The sequence below is a fragment of the Colius striatus genome, chromosome Z (assembly GCF_028858725.1).
Source record: "Colius striatus isolate bColStr4 chromosome Z, bColStr4.1.hap1, whole genome shotgun sequence".
In the NCBI taxonomy this organism is placed as follows: domain Eukaryota; kingdom Metazoa; phylum Chordata; class Aves; order Coliiformes; family Coliidae; genus Colius; species Colius striatus.
In genome coordinates, this window is record NC_084790.1 from 75645247 (window position 1) to 75665381 (window position 20135).

At 54.2% G+C, this 20135-nt stretch overlaps 1 protein-coding gene across 1 annotated transcript; it reads left to right on the forward strand.

Annotated features, from left to right (window-relative positions):
- The first annotated feature begins 893 nt into the window (after window positions 1–893).
- On the forward strand, window positions 894–19817 carry CA9 (carbonic anhydrase 9). The gene is made up of 13 exons (XM_062018839.1): window positions 894–927; window positions 1777–1938; window positions 9384–9413; window positions 11071–11241; window positions 13389–13531; window positions 15135–15227; window positions 15478–15544; window positions 15882–16039; window positions 16188–16329; window positions 19189–19212; window positions 19355–19384; window positions 19502–19595; window positions 19754–19817. The coding sequence occupies exons 1-13, from the start codon at window positions 894–896 to the stop codon at window positions 19815–19817; spliced, it is 1212 nt and encodes a 403-aa protein (XP_061874823.1).
- Window positions 19818–20135: the final 318 nt, after the last annotated feature.

A 20135-nucleotide genomic window follows, 5' to 3' on the forward strand; every position in this document is an offset into this window, starting at 1 on the left:
ATAGTTTTCCAGTTGGACTCAAACTTCTGCTTGATTATTTTGGTTGATTGTGATGTAAACCTGCTATCCTGACAGAGTGGGTGCTTGTTCCCTGCTCACTGATCCTGTATAAGCTGGGATACTGTAAGCACAGATTTCACTTGTCCAGGTTGGGCAGCTCACGTCTGCCTTGTTCCTTCCTTCTGTAGAAACCACCCCTGTCCCTGAGTGGCACTGGGAACATATGTCTGCTGTTTATGATTCTGACCCTTTTGTGATGGGAGAAACAAAACTGTGGGCAATAACTGAGACAAGGTTTCACCCAAGATTTATACAACAGCATAAATGTTTTGTTTGTTTTGTTAATTGTTTCTTTCTTCATCATCCCCAATGCTTTCTCCTTAGCAGACAGTGAGCTGACGTTATCTCAACTTTCTGATCTCTTCTGCAAGTTGCATTAGCTGATTTAATTCCAGCCTCATTCTGTGCATCCTGGATTACACCACCTGCACATCACTCTGCGTCTGCCAACCTGGACAGCAGTCTGCCATTGATGTGCCTGGTCACTCGGCACCATTATTGTCCCCTGATCTCTTCAAGGCAGCTCCAGTCCTTTACTGCCCTAAATTAGTGTTGTGGCTAGTTCTGTCCCATGACTGCTCGTGTGCTTTTTCAGATAATCTCTGAAAATGCTGAAAAGCACAACACTGAAAAGCACAAGCCCTAGGGAGGCATTTCTAGCATCTCTCTCCACCTTGAAAACTGACCTACCATTCTACCTTCCACTGTCTTTCTGCTTAACCACAGAGACTGGGACCTTATAGCATGAGATGGACTAAGGAGATTTGGTGCAGGACCTTGTACAAAGCTTTTTGATCCAGGTACACTATGTAGATGCATTGAGATACACCCACATGCTTCCTGCCACCTCCGAGAGGCAGCAGAAAGGCAAGACTTCTGCCCAGAATGGAGTTGTGGCATCCTCTAGACTCAACAGAAAGACATGCTCTTCTTAAGTGTCCATCACCAAGAAGAGGAGACACCCACCACTGAGAGGTCTCTTACCCATCACTGAGGAGAGGAGACATTCACTGCTGAGGGGTCTACCACCAAGTGCTGAGGGGACACCCACTGCTGAGAGGTCTTTTGGCCATTGGTGAGGAGAGAACCACTGCTGAGGGTCCGTCACCCACTGCTGAGGAGAGAACTGCCACTGAGGGGTCCTTCACCCAGTGTTGAGGAGAGGGGACACCCACCACTGCGGTGTCCCAATCCCATCACTGAGGAGCAGGGACACCCACTACTGAGGGGTCCCAAGCACAACGTTGAGGAGAGGGGACACCCACCACTGAGGTTTCCTTCAGCCGTCACTGAGGACACCCACCACCGAGGACTCCGAACCCCATCACTGAGAGCGGACACCAACATCCGAGGGGTCCCGAGCGCACCCACCACTGCGGGTTCCCAGGAGCCGCCGGGGCTCCCCGGCCCCCGCGCAGGAGCCCCCGCCCGTGCCGGTGGGCGCGTGGGGTGGGAGCGGAGCAGCCCCCCGGGGTGTCTCCGGTTCGAGCCCCGCGTCGGGCGGCTCACCTGCTCGGGCCAGGCCGAGCCGGACTGCGGTAGACTTTGTCTCCAGCCTCTATAAAAGGTATCGGCGGCGTGAGTCAGAGCCGCCGCCTCCTCCCCGCCCGCTCTCACGTACGCGCGGGCGGGCGTGCACGGAGCTGCCGAGCCGAGCTGAGCCGAGCTGAGCCGAGCCGAGCTGAGCTGAGCCGAGCCGAGCCGAGCCGAGCCTAGCTACTGTCCGTCCGTCCCGCACGTCCCGCACCGAACACTTGCTGGAGATGAGCCGCGCCGCGCTGCAGGTTTCCCTCCTGCTCTTGGCTGCCCTGGGTAGCGCCGGCGCCGCCAACGACCAGGAGCACGGCGGCGAGGAGACCCCGCACTCCCCGGAGAAAGGTGAGTGAAGGGTCCTCGGGGCGCCCCGGTGCCTGGGACACCTCCGATGCCGCATTCGGGGTCCCCTATGCACGGGAGGAACTTGATGCATGGTGCAACCCGCTGCTGCATTTGGGGTGCCTGTGTTAACGTGGAGTACCCCAATACTGAGTCTGGGCTGCTTGATGCATGGGGTGCTCTGATGCACAGGGCTCTCACTAGATTTGGGATCGTTGGTGCATGGGGAACCCCAGTGATTAAGGTGCTGGACTTTGGATGCTGAATGCTTTTTTTGGGGGGGGAGTGCAATGGTGAGAAGCTCTTCACTTGCTTAGTTTTTTTTTTGGGGGGGGGCTGCTGTACCTCCTGCTGCACCCTCATTAAGAGCCCAGGTGTGTCCTGGTGAGGGGTGCCCCAGTGAGTCTGTGACCCCCAGCATCGCACAGCGGTGGGAGCTGCCTTCCCCCAGCACATCCCTGCCTTTGTCTGTGCTCCCGCCAACTCCCGTGCAGCCCGACCCCTGCCCCCTGACCGGGGCCCTCGCCTCATGTGCAGCCCTTTTTCCCGCTAAGTAGCTTTTTGCATCAGATTAAGGGGCTCACAGCTGCCGGTATGGGGATTGCCAGGGCTGTGCAGCAGTGTCTTGCTGGGACTGCCTAGAGAGTCCAACACTGAAGGAATGTGTGGTGGGACAGCGGCTGGTCTCCTTTGTCCTGCAGCGTGGCTTCTTCCCAGCAGGATCTGCTGTGACTGGCCCTGCTTCCACATTGTGCCCCCACAGCCCAATGAGGATAGGGGTCTGGCCCCAGCGCAGAGTTGGTGAGGATCTGCCCCATGGCTGGCAATAGCAAACAGGGAACCTGAACTCAGGGCTGGGTGGTGTTGTGTGCCCCCTCCCCTTAGAGATGATTTGCTGGAGGTGTGGGGGCTTTCAAGTTTTAGGGTCACTGTTTTGGGGGAAAGGTTGTAGGTCTTTAGTTTTGTTCCCTTTTGTGACTGGGGACAGTGGGACTGCGAGTGCTCAGCAGGGATTTTGAAGCAGTGCCATACATTTGCTCGAGTGGGGCTGAGTACTGCACTGGGACATTCCTGTCCCTGGCCCTGCTGCTTATCCCAGCTTTTCCTGCAAATTTGTTTCTGGGGCTCAGCCCCATAGCACATCCTTGGTTTTGCCACTGGTACAGAGTTGCCCTGACCTGTGCCAAGACAGCTGTCCTGTGGTATGAACCAGCAATTGTTTGGTGCCAAGAGTGGCTCTTGTTATTGCAGTGAATCACATTTCTTACCAGAGCCTCGCTTGATGGGCTGAGTGCTAGACAGAGATGGGGATGCAGATGGTCCTTGCCACAGAGATGAAGCAACCCCGGCCACAGGGTGGGAAGGCGTCAGGCGTTCAGCATTTCGTGGTGCACTAGCAGTGAGTGCCTGGGCAACACGTGGGGTTTGGGATGGGTGGATGGATGAGTGGGTGGGGAGACAGAGGTGGAGATGAGAACAGGAGCCTGGGAGGTGGTAGGAGGGTAGGTAGGGAACAGCCAGCCTGGCTGATGTTAGAGATATGGCTGGAGTCCCATGAGGGAGCAGGTCTTGACTGGGACCTACCAAGGCTCCTGCTGGGTGCTAGAAGCTGCATGTCTCAACATTGCTGCCAGGCAACGTTCTGGCTCCTTCTTCCTCAAGACTTGTGCATGAGGTGGGGCTGGTGCTCCCCCAGGCCTGGCCACTCAGCACTAGTAGGGCACGGTGTCACCAAGGCTTTGCCATGGGGTTGTTCTCTGAGGAGCCTCTGGTTTGCCCAGAAATGTTACTCCTATGTTATAGGTCTCTTTAGGAAACAAAAACTCCGTTTCCCACTGCAGCCTGTTCCTTCTCTCCCCTCTATTCAGTCCTGTTGTGTTCTCCATCTCCTCTTTTTGCTGATTCCCTGATGCCTTCTCCCTCCAGCTGAGCCTATTTCTTTAGCTTAGTACCCCTTACTCATCTCGTTTGCCATCTCCAGGCACTGATCTCTCCTGTGGGATTTCCCCATTTTTTATCCTTTTTGCTGGGATGGCCCTTTCTCAACAGTGCTCTGGGGTTGTATCCTCCTTCATCTGGCACTTGCTGGGGCAGCTGGGTTCACAGGGAGCAGGAATGTGTCCTGGGGTAAAGCCTGCCCTGTGCCTTCTTCCATCCAAGCCCTTACCCCCCTGAGGGGGAGCTGGCCCAGTCTCAGGCCCCACAGCTTGAGCAGTTTCTCTCAGGAGCACAAAGAACAATCCCTGCTGTAACCTGTGCTACCAGTGACAGATTAAAGGCTGATCCCAAAGGCTTGCAGTGGGTCAAAGTTTATAAACACAAAGAGGTTTTAATGCAGCCAGGTTTGGGAGCGATCAGTGCCCTGTGGGCAGCACACGTGGTGGTGTCCTGGACTGAAAGGGCACGTGTGCTGCACGAGATGTGTGTCTGGGTGGAGAAACTGGGGGCTGGGATGGCAGAGTTACGGTTGGGATGGCACTGATGTCCCGTAGAGAGGCTCTGCTTGGCAGAAGGATGCTCAGATTGTACGCCCTGCTGCCCATGCCTGTGCCATGCTTGGCACAGACCAACCTGGGGGGCTGGTTGTGGGCAACATAAGCACAGTGGCACAGCCCAGGTACTGTGGTTGGGTTATTGCTTTCAAGGAATATGGTGCTTGGATGTGTTTTGTAGGCTGAGACCTGACTGCTGCAGCTGGTCCCTGCTTTAAGAACAGGACGTCTCTGCCTTCGCTCACTGAGCGTCAGGAGTAACACCATGCTTTCCCTCTTCCTTGGGCTGTGAGATGCACCGGTCACCCCACAGCCTGGGACTTTTCCATAGACAGGATCTTCTTCCTCTGGGGCATGGCAAGGTGGTCCTGCCTTGGCATCCCTTACAAACAGGCCTCATCCCACAGCGCTCTGACCTGGATCTGGCCCAGAGCTGGGTCCCAGCAGGGTGAGGAGGCTCTGGCAGGATCCCAGTGTTCTCTGTAACTGAGCACAAGGCATCGTCTGCCCGGCTGGTAAATGAGCAAAGTGTCTGAGCTAGAAGCAAGCCTTCTGCACCACTTAGAAGCCATCAAACTTCTGCTGGAGCTCAAGCCACGCAGGTTGCGTCCACACTGTGAGCGGCACACACATTTCAGTGCTGTCAGGTGCCCTACAAGAGCTGCAAGCTCTGTACCCCCAGTGTGAAAATAGGAAAAGCTGAGGCTAGAGGGAGTGGACATATAGGACAGACCTACTGGTCTCCCTCCTTCTCACAAGGGATGCCTCTGGCTCTGTGTGGATGATGCTGAGTCCCTCGAGTGTGTGGTCCTTCCCCATGGTGAGATCTCCTGGGAGCAGTCGGCTGAATCAGTGCCTTTCCTAGGCGGGGTTAGCAGCATCCGTGGCTGCAGCAGCTCCTCACCCTGCAAGAGCTGCTGCTGCCCTTCCTCCCCGGCCGCGGGACATGCCGAGCAGCACGCCGGTAATGGCAGCGCCTGCCTGGGCTCAGCAGGAAAGTGTTGTTGGATGGTGTTGGATGTCAAGGAGGGAAGGGAGCTGCCCCTTGCGGCAGCACCGGTATCCCAAAATGGGAATGCTGAGAGGGAGTGAGCAATAGGGGGAGAAAGCACAAAGGAGGGAAGGAGGGAGAAGGGAAACTTGGCGGGAACCAGGCTACTGCGGGAAGGGGGGTGGCATCTAGTGCTCAGCTGGACTGAGGGGCTCTGCGTGGTTGAGCACGGAGGCTTTCTCATCTGCAAGGGCAGGCAGCTCTTGTTGGTCACCTACTATATTTTCCTGCTGGGCCTCCTGCAAGAAGTCCTCTTCTTGCACGTTATCTCCCAGTATGCTCATTGCAGCAGCAAAGTTGTTTCCCCCTACATTTTTGGGAGTGCTTCGCAGTCCCTGCCAAGGGTGATCAGAGGTGGGGCAGGGCATGCAAGGAGCTGCAGCATCCACTGCCGAGGTGCAGCCACATGTGTTGTGGTATGTAGAAGCAGTTCAGCAGAAGCAAGACCTGGCACCATGCAGCTTTCCAAGGGAGAAGACGTGGGAGGTAGGATGAAATTACTCAAATTGACGTTTGGGCAGAGCAGTGGGTTAATATTCATGGCAAAGGGCTGCAGGATTGCGAATGTCCCCACATAGAAGAGACATAGGGCTCCCCCAAGCCATGCTGAGGCTGGGGCAGATACCAAGAGCCTGACCCAGAACGCAGACTGGGCTCACATCCTTGCTGTCTTGCAGGGCTTGGTGCATGTGCCAAGGGGACCCCGGATCAAGAGTGATAGGTTCTAGAGAAAGTCCAGTGGAGGATACCAAGATGCCGAGGGGACTGGAGCATCTCTCTGGCGAGGAAAAGCTGTGAGACGTGGGGTTATTTAGCCTGGAGAAGACTGATGGGGATCTTATCAACCCTTAGAAATACCTAAAGGGCAGGTATTGAGAGGATGGGGCCAGTTCCTGTTCCGCAGCACCCGCTGTCAGGACAAGGGGTAACGGACACAAGCTGGAACACAGGAAGTTCCACTTGAACATGGGAAAAACTTCTTTGCTGTTCAGCTGAGGGAGCCCTGGAACACGGGGCTTGTGGAGTCTCCTCCTCTGGAGCTTCCCAAACCCTCCTGGACACATTCCTGTGCACCCTGATGGAAGTGAACCTGCTTTATGAAGGGGGCTGGACTGGATGATCTGTAGACGCCCCTTCCAACCCCAACCATTTTGTGATTCTGTGACACTGCACAGCTGGGCTTGCAAAATGCCTCCCCAGCTGTGCCAATCCTGCAGCCAGATCCATGGGATGGGGTAACACACTTCAGTGTGTGGACAAGTGCTCGTGGATCTTCTTGGCTGTGATGCCGTGAGACTGTTCTGTTTTGTTGGAATGGATCAGATTGAGTCCTGGGTGCAGCTGCAGCCTTTGGGGTGTTCAAAGCTGCTGAGCTGAGCTGGCAGGCAGCTGTGAGGAGGGTCTGGACCCACCTTGGCTGTGAGAACAGACAGGCACGGGGGGGCGTGGGAGCCTGGGATGAGTGACACAGTGCTGACACAGCAGGGCAGGTGCCAGCATGGTGCTATTTCTCAATCTACCATATGATGTCAAGGCAGAGTCTGGAGGGGAATAGAACATGAGGTGCCAGGGCAGGCCGTGCCAGTTGAGGCATGTGAGGCGAGCAAGGGCACCACATGCTCAGGCTGCTGTGCCTTACCTCTGCTGGGACTGCCCCAACGCGAGGGCTCCTCAGCAGCCTCCTCATGCTGATGGGCACCCTTCTGCTGCAGGAGAGGAATCCTGTCGAGGATGCATCAAATGTGACTCTCGTGTGTAAGCCATGACCACTGTGTGCAGACAATGTCAGCTGGAGCAGGAGAGAGGGGACGGGGTGAGGGAAGACGTGGCGTGTTTCCTGAGGAGGACTGATGTACTCTGGATTTTGGTGCATAACCAGTGTCTGGGGAGCAAGGTAGGCAGGGTGAATCTCAGTTTGCTGCAGCATTGCTGGATGCATCTCAGGGCAGGGCCATGCAAGCAGTCTGTCCCAAGGGCACACATGTTCCTGCACAGCCCTCTGCGTGTTGCCCCTTCTTTATATGCCTTTGGGAGCACCCCGTGCCTGGGAAAGTGACTCCCAAGCGTCACTCCTGAGCATCAGAAGCACTGCAGAGATGAGTCACTGGTGACACTGGAAGAAGCCTGGAGGCTGTTCCCATCTCTCTGCATCTCCCAGCGCCCCTAGGCACCCTCCAGCCCTTCCCAGCGCAGTTTTGCCGTGGCCATCCACTCTCCAGGCCGTGCGCTGTACCAAAGGCCCCCAGCAGTGGCCATGCCTGAATCCTCGCTGGGAGGAGAGCAGGATCCCACTGGGCGTGGGGCCTCGCACAAGTCATCTGGGCCTGGGAAAGCGTGCCTTTTCTTTTCTCACCCCTGAGCTGGAATCTGCTCCTATTAATAGCAAGTGACTGTCGGTAGCTGTTGTCAGCAGCAGGGATGGGGCCCAGCACAGCGCCTGCTGAGCCCCTCCTGCAGCCCAGACACCCCACCATGAGACAGAGGTGGTACTGGGGATGAACTGCCCCAGTCAATTGCACCTTGGAGAGCTGATGGAAGCAGGTGTTGCTGCTGCCCCTCACTGAGGGGCCGCATGGACCCCTTTGCCCCAAGCTTGTCCCATTCTGGCACCCTCCACCTCATGGGCTGGGATGTGCCAACAACCTGTCTGCAAGGATGAGCATGCTGGTAAGGACAAGGCAGAGGACGAGGCTGTGAGTTACCTGTCATGCCAATCACGCCAATCAGAGCAGAAGCATAATCCTTATAGGTCACGTTTCCCTGTCTGGGGCAAATCCAGTTCCTTCACCTGGAGCTAGTTGCATGCAGAATTGCTGGTGATAGCCAAGGTGTTTGGTGGTGGAGAACTGAGAAGAGGCTCTGGGGCACCTCTAAGGCCAACTCCAGTGATGTGCCAGGAGCCTGTGCTTTGCTGGCAGCTTTGGAGGAGAGTGATGGTGCGAGGGCCAGTGTGTGGAGTGCTGTTCTACCTTCAGGACCTTCCCCAAAAGGGCTTTGGTCCTTCTAGACCTGCACACTGGTGACTTTTGGCTGTGGGAGGCTCAGGCCATAACAGCACACGACCTACAATGCCATGGCCATTGTATTCCCCATGGGTGACATGTAATATGCAGAGGCCCTACCTGGCCTTGGCTCACCCATCCTCCTCCCTCCTCCTCAGTGTAGGGTAAAGGTTTGTTTGTGGTAGGACCCTTATGCACTTCTGCCTGGAAATGTGTGTGGCCAGGTGAGTTGGGGCAGGTGACTGCTGGGATGGGAGCTGGGTGGCCCATTTTCCTGTGGCAGTGGGAGGGACACATAGTGATGAGGATGTTTTTGGTGCTCATTTGCTTCTTCTTTTGTGAGTCCCAGGGCTACTTTCCCTGGTGGGAGGAGTGTCAACACAGTGCCATGCATCTCAATGCCCAAACCCCTCAGGTGGGTTCTGCTCTTCCCCACACCCTCTCCAGCACTTCAGCATCATAGTAGTGCCACCAGGACAGCCACCTCCCTGGCTGCTCCTGCTTACAGAGCCTGAGCAGGGCTGGTGCAGACCTGCCTTGTTAAGTGCTTTGTCATTCAACAGTGGGAGGTTTTGGCCACTTCAGAGTAGCTGCAAGAGTGCTGGTACAGCTGCTCAGTGACGGAAGCTATCTCTTGATTTTTCCGTTATAAAGTTGTTAACAAAGCACCAAGCCCTGGGGTTTTCCCTCTGGCTGACAACTGCAGGAGACAAGGCCCTGCTCAGGGAAGGCAGTGCCCTCTGGGAGTATCTCCTGTGGGAAAGCAAAGGCAAGGAGTGGGATGGAAGGCAGTGGGACCTCAGAGTCCTGCTGCTGGGGCTGGGAGCACTGCCTGGCAGAGGTGTGTTTGCTGTCAACCTTTCCCTTGCATTCATGGGTGGTTTTTTTTCTCTTCTTTTCAAGGTCCTGGCCACAGTCACTGGAGCTATGAAGGTAAATACCCTGCAGCTACTCCTGCTTTTTTTCCTACCACCTGCCAGACCCTGGGCCCGAGCCATCTGTGGTTAATGATTACAGGGCTCCTGTACGCACTCCACGGCTCACCCTTCCCTACTGCCTGGCCCTGACTCTTCATCAGTGCCCAAACACAGATGGGCTGAAGATCCAGAGCTTGCTCTGATTTGAGCAGGAAGCAGTGGCTTTGCTGAGGGTCAGGGTCCCTCTCTGAACGGGAGCTCTCGAGTGGGGAAACAGGCTGCGCTGCCCAGGTTGGACTTGCAGCCTATGCTGGGACTTTGACCCACCCAGGGATTAATTTGTGTCCTTACCTCTATCCTCTGTCACCTGCCCTTCCACCATTACCTGGGGGGCTTCTTCCTGAGACTAGACAGTCGGGCAGCTTCTGGAGAGAGTCCAGTGCAGGGCCACCAAGATGATCAGGGGACTAGAGCACCTTTCTTGCAAGGAAAGGCTCCAGCACCTGGGGCTGTTTAGCTTACAGAAGAGAAGTCTGAGGAGGGACCTCATCAACACTTATAAGTATCTAAAAACGTGCATGTCAAGAGGATGGGGCCAGTCTTTGTTTCTGTAGTGTCAGACAGAACAAGGGGTAATGGGCACAACCTGGAACACAGCAAGTTCCACTGGAACATGGGAAAAACTTCTTTGCTGTTCAGGTGAGGGAGCCCTGGCACAGGCTGCCCAGGGAGGGTGTGGAGTGTCCTTCTCTGGAGCTTTCCAAACCCCCCTGGACATGTTCCTGTGTAACCTGATTGAGGGGAACTTGCTTTAGCGGGGAGCTGGACTAGGTGATCTCTAGAGGTCCCTCCCAACCCCCACCATTCTGTGATTCTGATTCAGAGCACCCATGATGGGCATCATTGCAGTGTGAGCATAAACACAAGCGCAAACACCTGTCCCTTGTGGTGGTGGGCCAGGACCCAGCACCATCACTCTGCTTGGGACCAGGGGCTAGCTCGGACCACCTAGTGTCCAGATACATCTTCACAGGGGTCCTGTGAAGGGCTGGACTGCGTGGGTGTGAGGCTGGGTTGGCACTGGCCCGAGACATACTAGAAGCAGTGTAAGGGAAGGTGTCTGGGGCATCAGAGAGTTGTGGCACTGGAGAGAGGTGGCAGTTGAGGTAGCCACCCTAGACTTGTGACCTGCAGAGCTGTATCAGTGCAGTTAACAGCCAGGAACCTGTCATACCCATGGCTGTGTGCTCATATCATCCCAGCAGCACTGCAGTACCTTGCTTGAGTAGCAGCGTGGGTCAAGTGGTGAGTTGACACCTGCCAGAGTCCAGGCTGTGCAAGGAAGCAAGCATGTGATGAGTTGCAGAGCAGCGGTCCCTTAGCTTGCCAAGTCCAGTTGTAAATGATCTTCTTGCACTCTTCCCAAACACCCCAAAAATAGACGTTCCTGGCAGCTCACCATGCTCTGAGACCTTTCATGAGACAGCTACATGCAGTCACATGGTGGCACAGAGCTGCTCCCAAGCTAACTTGGTGGAAACTAACCTTACATACATGGCTTATTCCTTGACGAGTGCCTTTCCCCTTCCCCACCACCCACCAAACCCCCTTTCAGGTGGGCTCACTGCCCCAGGTAGTCTCACTGGCATTCCCTCCCTTCCTCCTTGTACCAGAGCTGCAGCACTGGGGCATGGACTACCCGTTCTGTGCGGACACCATGCAGTCACCCATCAACATTGACACAGCAAAGACCATCTTCAGCCCCCAGCTGCGGCCGATCCAGCTCTCTGGATACAGCCTGCCTGCCAACGAGAGGCTCAAGCTGAGGAACAACGGGCACACAGGTGGGTGCAAAGGCACAGGCAGAGACTGGAGCACAAGCAGAGCCCACAGCCTCTTGCAGGCAGGACCGATGTCCTTCCCCTGGCCTCTGGGAAGGGGATTCTCTCTCTCATGTTGCCTTCCAGGCCAAAAGGGAAGCATAAGGCTGTTGAGCCTTTATAGGTCCATGTGTTTTCCTGTCTGGAGAGAAGAAACAATGAGATGGAGAACTTGCCACTTACTGCTTTTGGGAGCTGTCTCCAGAAATGCATGCTAAACCCCATATATCATTTAGAAAAGTGTCCCTAGCATTTCTGATGCAGGTTTATAGCCACTGGCTCCTCCCTCTTCCTCTTTCAAATGGACTAGTTGGTGGTTGGTGTAACTTAGCCTTTAAGGTACCTACCTCTCACTCTTCTAGGATGCAATATTGGCAAACTTCAAGTCTGTGTTTCAGGATGCATCTCAAGGTCTTAAGGATTTTTTTAATAGGTCTTTTGTTTCTCCTCTCTAATTTGGGAAAGCTGGTTTTTTTTTCTTAAAGCCTGGGTGCAACTTATAGACATTATTTTAGTGTCAGCCGTTCCTGCCTGCCACCCCACAGTTGGGGATGGCAGGTCCTGCTTGCTACCGGCTTTTTCTTGGAGCAAGCCAAGTGCTTTGTGCACGCTGGTGTCTGCCAGTCCCTGAGCCAAGAGAGAGGTGGTGGAGAAAGCAACTTAAAAACTCTCTGATGGTGTGATAAGGCACCTCCTTGCCCTGGTAGCTAGCGAGATGGAGCTGACCTGCGCAAACAGCTAATCAACAGGTCGGACTCACCGTGCATGGTCAGATCAGCCGCCCAGTGCATGCAGAGAGCTTTATATTATGGCCTCCTGCCCTAGCATGCCTGCAGAGCTAAACTAGTTGAGCTCAGTAGTTGCTATTTTAGACACCCTGGCATCTGGTGTTGCTTGGTGTTTAGAAAAGCGTTTTCTAAACAGAGCGTTTTCCTTGGGGTGGGGTGGGGGGAAGTAGTTTCTCATATGCTTGTAAGATGCCTTCTCTTAATTCTGGCAACTACTGATCTCCTTTATGAAAAGCCATAAATAAATAAAAAGTTGCAAGTCCAGTGAGATATCTCTACAGTTCCTCCTTTTTGCAATATAAAGCCTATACACTGTATAAACCTTTTCAAGGGCCTGAAAATGACTCAGGTAGCTAATAGAAGGAACACCATGATTTAGATACACAAAAGAAAAGTAAATGCTGATAAATCCCCAGTCTCCCACTTCCTGTATTTGAGTTTTGTATCTCTGAATCTAGTGTCAGGGAACATAGGAGAGGACGAATGACTCATCACAGCGCTGTTATGTGGTTAATTTCGAATCTGTGCCCTAGTTCCATGATGTACGGGACACTTCACCTATAAAGAAAAAGGTGCTTAGAAGGGTGGAACAGCCTTTCTCAGGGTCCAGGGAGGCTCCCAATACATTTCACGTCTGTACAGGTAACTCAGCTTTTAGGTTTGTCACATTGCTGCTTGAGCCCAAGATAGCTGGCTAAACTTCATCAAAGTAAAAGGTAAATCCGAGTATGTATTTACCATACCTAAAGAGGCAAAATGTTAGCTCTAAGTGCTTTAAAAAAGATTAAATGCTTCTGTGACATCAGCTCCAGTGGTGTCAGACACACACACTGCGTCTACTCTGCGTTTATTTGAAAGGTCCCAGCTCGCCAAGCGCTGCAGCTCTCTCTGTCCAACTGCTTTGCTCTTGCAGATATTCACCACTCTGCCAATATCGTTCTTCATGAATTTGCTTCTATGGTCTCTTTATATTTTTCTCACTTACTGAATAAATTGCTGGATAATATTTGGCTTGGAGCTGGCCCATGGGAGTCTCTGCAGAAGGCTTCATTGCTTTCCATCACAGCAGCTATTTTTGAAGCTGGTGTATTTACTGGGATGCCCTACAACCTTAGGTTGGTGGTTGAACCCTGCTGCATTGGCACAGCTCTGGGTATGACTTGCCCATAGCCTCAAGAAAGTGGAAAGTAAGTTTGTGTGTGGTAAACAATTTCCACAAGCCCAGGGTGACTCTTTCCCTTCATACATCTCCTCTGTGTACCTGTGGGATGGGCTGTGGGCTTTGTTTAACTGACCAACGACCTCTTCCTCTTGCTTCTGCAGTTGTCCTGCAGCTGCCTGAGTCACTGGCCCTCACTGGCGGCTATGCCCAGCAGTACCGAGCTGTGCAACTGCACCTGCACTGGGGCTCCCCGTCGGGACCCGGCTCAGAGCACACTGTCAATGGGCACCGCTTCGCTGCGGAGGTAAGGAGGCCTCATGAAGGGGGATGCATCCTCTCCTCTCCCGCTGCTGGCCAGGGAAGATATTGGAATACTCTCTCGCTCCTAGCCCATGGCTCTGGTTATAGAATCATTATAGAATCATTTTGGTTGGAAAAGACCTTTAAGATCACTGAGTCCAACTCCTACCCTCACACTGCCCAGCCCATCACTAAACCATGTCCCTCAACACCTCAGCTACGCAGCTTTTAAATACCTCCAGGTACTATCTTTCTGTGTCTAACAACCCCCTCAGCAAAAAAGTTCTCCCTAATCTCCAATCTAAACCTCCTCTGGTGCAGCTTGAGGCCATTTCCTCTTGCCTTGTCACTCATTACTTGGGAGAAGAGATCAACCTCCACCTCACTACAACCTCATTTCAGGTCGTTGCAGAGTGCTCATGTCTCCTCTCAGCCTCCTCTTCTCCAGACTAAACAGCCCCAGCTCCCTCAGCTGCTCCTCATCACACTTGTGCTCCAGACCCTTCACCAGCCACAGTGCCTGTCTCTGGACACACTCCAGCACCTCAGTGTCCCTCTTGTAGCGAGAGGTCCAAAACTGAACATAGTATTTGAAGTGTGGCCTCATCAGTGTGGAGTACAGGGACGTGATCACTTCCCTGGTCCTGCTGGCCACACTGGTTCAGATACAAGCCCGGGATGCCATTGGCCTTCTTGGCCACCTGGGCACACTGCTGGCTCACGTTCAGGCAGCTGTCAACCTAGTCTCTTTCCTTTGGGCAGCTTTCCAGCCACTCTGTCCCAAGCCTGTAGTATTGCCTGGGGTTGTTGTGGCTCAAGTGCAGGATCCAGCACTTGGCCTTGTTGAACCTCATGCGATTGGCCTCAGCCCATCTATCCAGCCTGTTCAGGTCCCTCTTGAAGAGCCTGCCTGCTCTCAAGCAGATCTATGCTCCCACCGGGGAATGTCACTAGATGAATGCTGTAAGCTCTGTCCAGGAACGCTGCTCCTCAGACAGCTCTGCAGCAGCACAGTTCGGTTTAGAAGGCCATACTTTGGTGCTGAGCTGGACTCAGGCTGCAGCCTGGGGTGCAGAAGTGAGGAGGAGATCCCCTTCCAGAACACAGTGGGCTGGGGCTGGCTGTGTGTGAGCTTGTCCCCAAACTGCAGCCCAGTCCTGGGCTGATGGAGCAGGAGCTGTGGCAGTCCCCAGGCTACTCACAGCCAGGCAGCTGCTCACAGCCTGCTTTGGGAGCTGCAGGGACTGTTTACTCTGTACACACTGTCCTCCTGTTCTGACAGCTCCTATCTGGTTTTATCTCTCCTTCTCTAGCTGCTGTCCTCAAACTGGGCCTGTCTCTGCAATAAGACCCCGCTGGTATCTAGGGCAGAATGCTGGCTTGCTGTCCTTGCCCAGGAAAGTTCCTGCAGGCAGACCTTCACGGTCATTGCTCTGCAGAAGCACATTTTTTTTCAGCCCCACCAGTGTATTTTCCTTCCTAGGAGGGGAGCTTGTCATGGGTGTATGTCTACCCTGGCCCTTTCTCCTGCAGACTGGAGCCCTGTGTGGGTGAGCACTTTCCCAGAGTGCCCATCCTGCATCAAGGATGACATGTTTCCTTTACAGATCCACGTGGTCCACTACAACACCAAGTATAGCAACTTTAAGGAGGCAATGGTCCACCCAGATGGCTTGGCAGTACTGGGAGCCTTCCTGGAGGTGAGTCCCATAGATCAGCCTTGGGTAAGAAGGAGTAGGGACAGGAATGGGACAGGGGTGTGCAGGTTTCAGGCATGGTTTTAGGGGCTAGCAAAAGTGAAGATGCTCCTGGGGAGGAGAGAGTGGGCAGTCCACAGGGTAGAGCAGCCAGGATAGGAAGGAGGGATCACCAAGACAAGGCACTGCCACCACCAGCCAGTCTCCACTCATCCCCTGTCCTTGTCATTACTGTCTGGTCTCTATGTTGCAGGTTGGGCCAAGGGAGAACCCATACTATCAGGAAATACTTGAGCATCTGTACAAAATCGAAGGAGAAGGTAAGGTCCTGTCCCACCCAATACTTGTCTCTGGTGCCAGAGCCCAGCAGAGAAACCTGCTACACAGCAAAGAGAGGCTGCAGCAGGCATTTGCTTATGTATGTGAGAAGGGGAGCAGTGCACAACCTGTACAGAAACATTTCTCCAAGGTGCCCTCTGCTCCCAGGTACTGCCCACTACCTCTGGGGAAAACCCACTGCTCTTTCCCCAGCATGCTGCTGGCAGTAGTGCAGATCCTGGCACCTGCAAGGCCCGGCTGTCCACTACCTCCATGCTGTTTCTGCCTGTCGTCCAAGAGGTTGCCCTGGTCTCACTCCCATGGTGTTTCTTCTTGCAGACAAGGAAGTCTTGGTGCCCGGATTCAATATTGCAGGTCTGCTGCCTGCCAACCTGAAGCACTATTTCCACTACAATGGCTCTCTGACCACCCCTCCCTGCTACCAAACAGTGAAATGGACAGTCTTCAACCAGACCATGCTGCTGTCTCCTGAACAGGTCTGTCAGGGCAATGAGCTCTGCACTGGGTCTTGCCCAGCCTCTCCCTGCAAGCGTGCACTGTCCATGCTGGTGCCCTGGAGCTTGCCTGGCTCCTGAAGGCAGGACGCACCCGCACCCTGCTCTGCTCACACCATTCTCCTTCCAGATGTCAATGCTGGAGAACAGCCTGAGAAACGACAACGGCAATCCTCTGCAGAACAATTACCGTCCGGCGCAGGACCTGCACGGGCGACGCGTGCTGGCGAGTTTCCAGACCACCCTCATGTCAACAAAGCAGCTGCCTCCTGGTAAGGAGTGTGTGAACACGCTTAGCCTGCACCCAGCTGCAGGGAGGCAGAGATGGGGAAAGGAGCAGTTTCTCTCTTTGAGAAATGCAGCACTTGCATGGGTTAGCCTTGCCCAGCAGGTGACTTTGGGCAGCACTAGTCTTAGGGTCCCACTCTCTCCCATTCCTGCACTCCTCACAGCCTGGCTGGGGAAGATTGTTTTCCAAGATCTATTTTGTCCTTGGTTTTGCAGATATCAGAGTAGCAGAACTAGGGGATGTATGATCAAGGGTAAACAGCCAGGTCTTAGCATCCCAACCGGAGAGCTGGAAGGGTCCTTGAAAGATCATCCAGTCCAACTCCCCTGCCAGAGCAGAGTCACCTAGATTAGGTCACACAGGAACTCGTCCAGGTGGGTTTTGAACATGTCCAGAGAAGGAGATTCCACAACCCTTCTGGGCAGCCTGTTCCAGTGCCCCATCACCTGAAAGTGAGGGAGCACTGGAACCTGAAAGTTTTTCCCTGTGTTTCTTTGAAACTCTTCTGTTCCAGCTTGTACCCATTACCCCTCATCCTATAGTTGGTCATCACTGAGAACAGCCTGGCTCCATCCTCCTGACACCCACCCTTTACGTACTTGTAAACATTAATGAGGCCACCCCTCAGTTTCCTCTTCTCCAAGCTAAAGAACTCCAGCTCCCTCAGCCTTTTATCATAAGGGAAATGCTCCACTCCATCGTCTTTGTAGCCCTGTACTGAACTCTCTCCAGCAGCTCCCTGTCCTTCTGAACTTAGAGGCCAATATTCTAGATGTGGTCTCACAAGGGCAGAGTAGAGAAGGAGGAGAACCTCTCTCAAGCTGCTAACCCCAGGATGCCATTGGCCTTCTTGACCATGAGGGCACATTGCTGGCTCATGCTCATCCTGCTGTCCACCAAGACCTCCAGGTCCCTTCCCCCTACACTACTCTTTTAAGAGTTCATTCCCCAACCTGTACTGGTACCTGGGGTTATTCTTTCCCAGATGCAAGACTCTACACTTGCCCTTGTTGAATTTCATTAGATTTCTCTCTGCCCAACGCTGCAGCCTGTCCAGGTCTCGTTGAATGGCAGCACAGCCTTCTGGTTGCGGCAGCCACTCCCCCTAGTTTAATATCGTCAGCAAACTTGCTGACAGTGCCCTCTGTTCCCTCAGCAAGGTCATTAATAGATTCAACAGTACCCAAATGCAATGGCTGCATTTGATAGGAGCTGCAGAGGTACATGCTTGCAGCAAGTACCCTTCTACCAAGCCCTGTGGGGAGGGGACCCGTCCTGAAGACTGAGCTCTGCCAGCGGGGCCACGCAGCCATCTCAAGTGTCCTCCATGAGGCATCTCCATCTGCCTGCCCTCGGTCCATCCTCAAAGGCCTTTCTTGCATTGGTGGTTTCCAGTGATAAGCAGGAATTCCTGTTAGTCCTTAGGTGTGACTATCACTCTGCATCACTGAATTCTTGCCTGTTGCTGCTCTCTGAGGTCGCTGGGTTTTTTCTGTCTAACATCCTGTTCTTTTTCTGTTTTGATGGCATTTCCTACACCTTGTGTCAAGGTGACTAATAGAAACAGCACACAGGCTTACTCCCATGCCCTTGGGCAATGCCTTGGTAGCCACACACCATGGTGCAAGGCACTTCCCTTCACCGTCCCACCTGCAGCCAGCTCACTAATGTCTCCAGGCTTTTAATCACCGTGGTCTTCAGCCTTTCCCATGTGGCACTGCCTCAAATGCTTCACTGAAGTCAGGAGAGATAAAATCTACCGCATTTTCTTTGTCTAGAATATCAGTTATCAAAGAAGGATATCGGGTTAGGCTGGCATGCTCTATCTTTGGTAAACCTGTTAGACACTTTATCAAATTTTCCACTTACCTCCAAGCCTTTCTTTTACCACTTTCTTAAGAGAAGCTGTTCCAAAGCCTCCAAACACCAAGGCTGGGGTGGGGGGGGGGAGTTGCTGGGCTCACTTCTCTTTCCTTATTTGCTATTTCTATCCAACAACCCACACTTTAACAAAGCCACAAAGCCCTTGTTCCTGGAGTGCCAGAACACTGTCACAGTACTCCCGGATGAAGTTACCGCTCCTTGGCCTTGCATGCACAGGGTTCTTGAGGTTTTCTGCCCACCTGGTGCTGATAACTGCTTTAGCCCAGGGGGCTGATGAGCACTAAGATGAGGCGCTAGGGGGGTCACATCTCGCTTCACTGGCAGCTGCACCTCCCGCACCCATGCTTGGTGATCTTTCCCCAGTCACTCCCAGTGCAGGACTTGTGCCCCAGGCTGCCAGGGGAAGGCTGTGCAGCTGCATGTGGCCCACAGATTGTGCCACCCTGTGCGCAGTACCCAAGCCATATACAGATGATAATGCAGCTGTGCAAAAGCCACACTTTCACCACAGGTAAATATTTGCGTGGCACAGTTCCTGCCCAGCACGTAGGGCCACTAAGCCATCCCCCCTGCCCCCTCCCAGGAGCTGCTTCCCATCTTGCTGTTCCCAACTGTCCTCATGGTCACTGCCTGCTGGGCTCACCTCATCCCTCTCTCTGGGGTTTGGTTCAGTCCATGGGGTGCTGCAGTGCTTAGCACCCTGCTTGCCTCCTCCCTGGGTGATGGGAGAGTTTCTGGCTGTGATCAGTGAAGCCTTTGTTCTGTCTGTGGTTCAGAGATCCCTCTTTTGTCTCCTTCCTTCCATGCTTCTGGCACAGTGTCAGGGCTGGGCTTCCAGTAGCAAGACGCTGGGGTCTTGCAGGCAGCCTTGCTTTGGCAGTATGGCCTCAAGCCCTGCAGGCTTGACACTTCCCTTGACACCTCAGGCAGCCTCCTAACTGCCCTTTCTCTTTTCCAGGTAGTGAGAGTGCAGTAGCAGGAGGTAGGTGAGGGGCTGGCCTGAAGGAAGGGAAGGGGGGCAGGTGGGGGGGAGATGGGCAGGGGGTGAACCTGCCTGGAAAGAGGGTCCTGGCAGCCGTGTGCTGAGCAGGCTGGCTCTCATCCTCTCTTTTTCTCCTTTGCAGAAGGACACTCCACATCTTCGTTCCATGCAGGTGAGCGTGCCCAGCCAAGGCTGCTGCCTTGGTGTGCCCTCTGCCTTTACGCCCTAGCCTTGCTCCATGTCCCTCAGCCGGCAGCCGCAGAGTAACGTGCCTGTGCTTGGCTTGCAGGGGACGTGCTGGCCGTGCTCTTTGGGGTGCTCTTTGCCATCACAGCACTGGCCTTCCTGCTGTACATCTACAAGCATCGCAGCCAGAACACACGGTGAGCGACAGGGAGCTGCAGGAGAGGGGCCAGGGGTGACAGCAGATGCCCAGGGCATGAGAAGGGGGATTAAAGGTGGTGTCTCATGTGGCAAGATGGTCTAACAGGGCCTCCCTGCCACTCTAACACTCTTCCCCCCAACCTTCCTCCCCCGCCAGGCTGGACTCACCAACCAAATCGAAGGTCATCTACACCGCGGCCTCCACCGAGAACACAGCGTGAGCCCCGTGCCCGCCGCGGAGGCTCAGCCGGCCGCCCACCTCCCCTCACTCCCAGCCCGGCCCGAGGGAGGGCCAGCGCTCCGGCGTCCCTCGGCTGCACGGGCTGCCCACACAGACTGTTTGCCTGGGGCACCACCTGGGCCCAGCACATATTTTTGTTATAAAAAAGGTCAAAAAAGAATTATAAAAAAAAAAAAGAGCAAAAAAAAAAAAGCGAAGGCCTTCCTTGGTGCCAGCCCTCTCTGCTGCCCCTGTGTGAAGCTGTGGGCACGAGAGAGCACCAGTGGAGCTGGACCCACAGCACTGAGTGGTGTGCAGG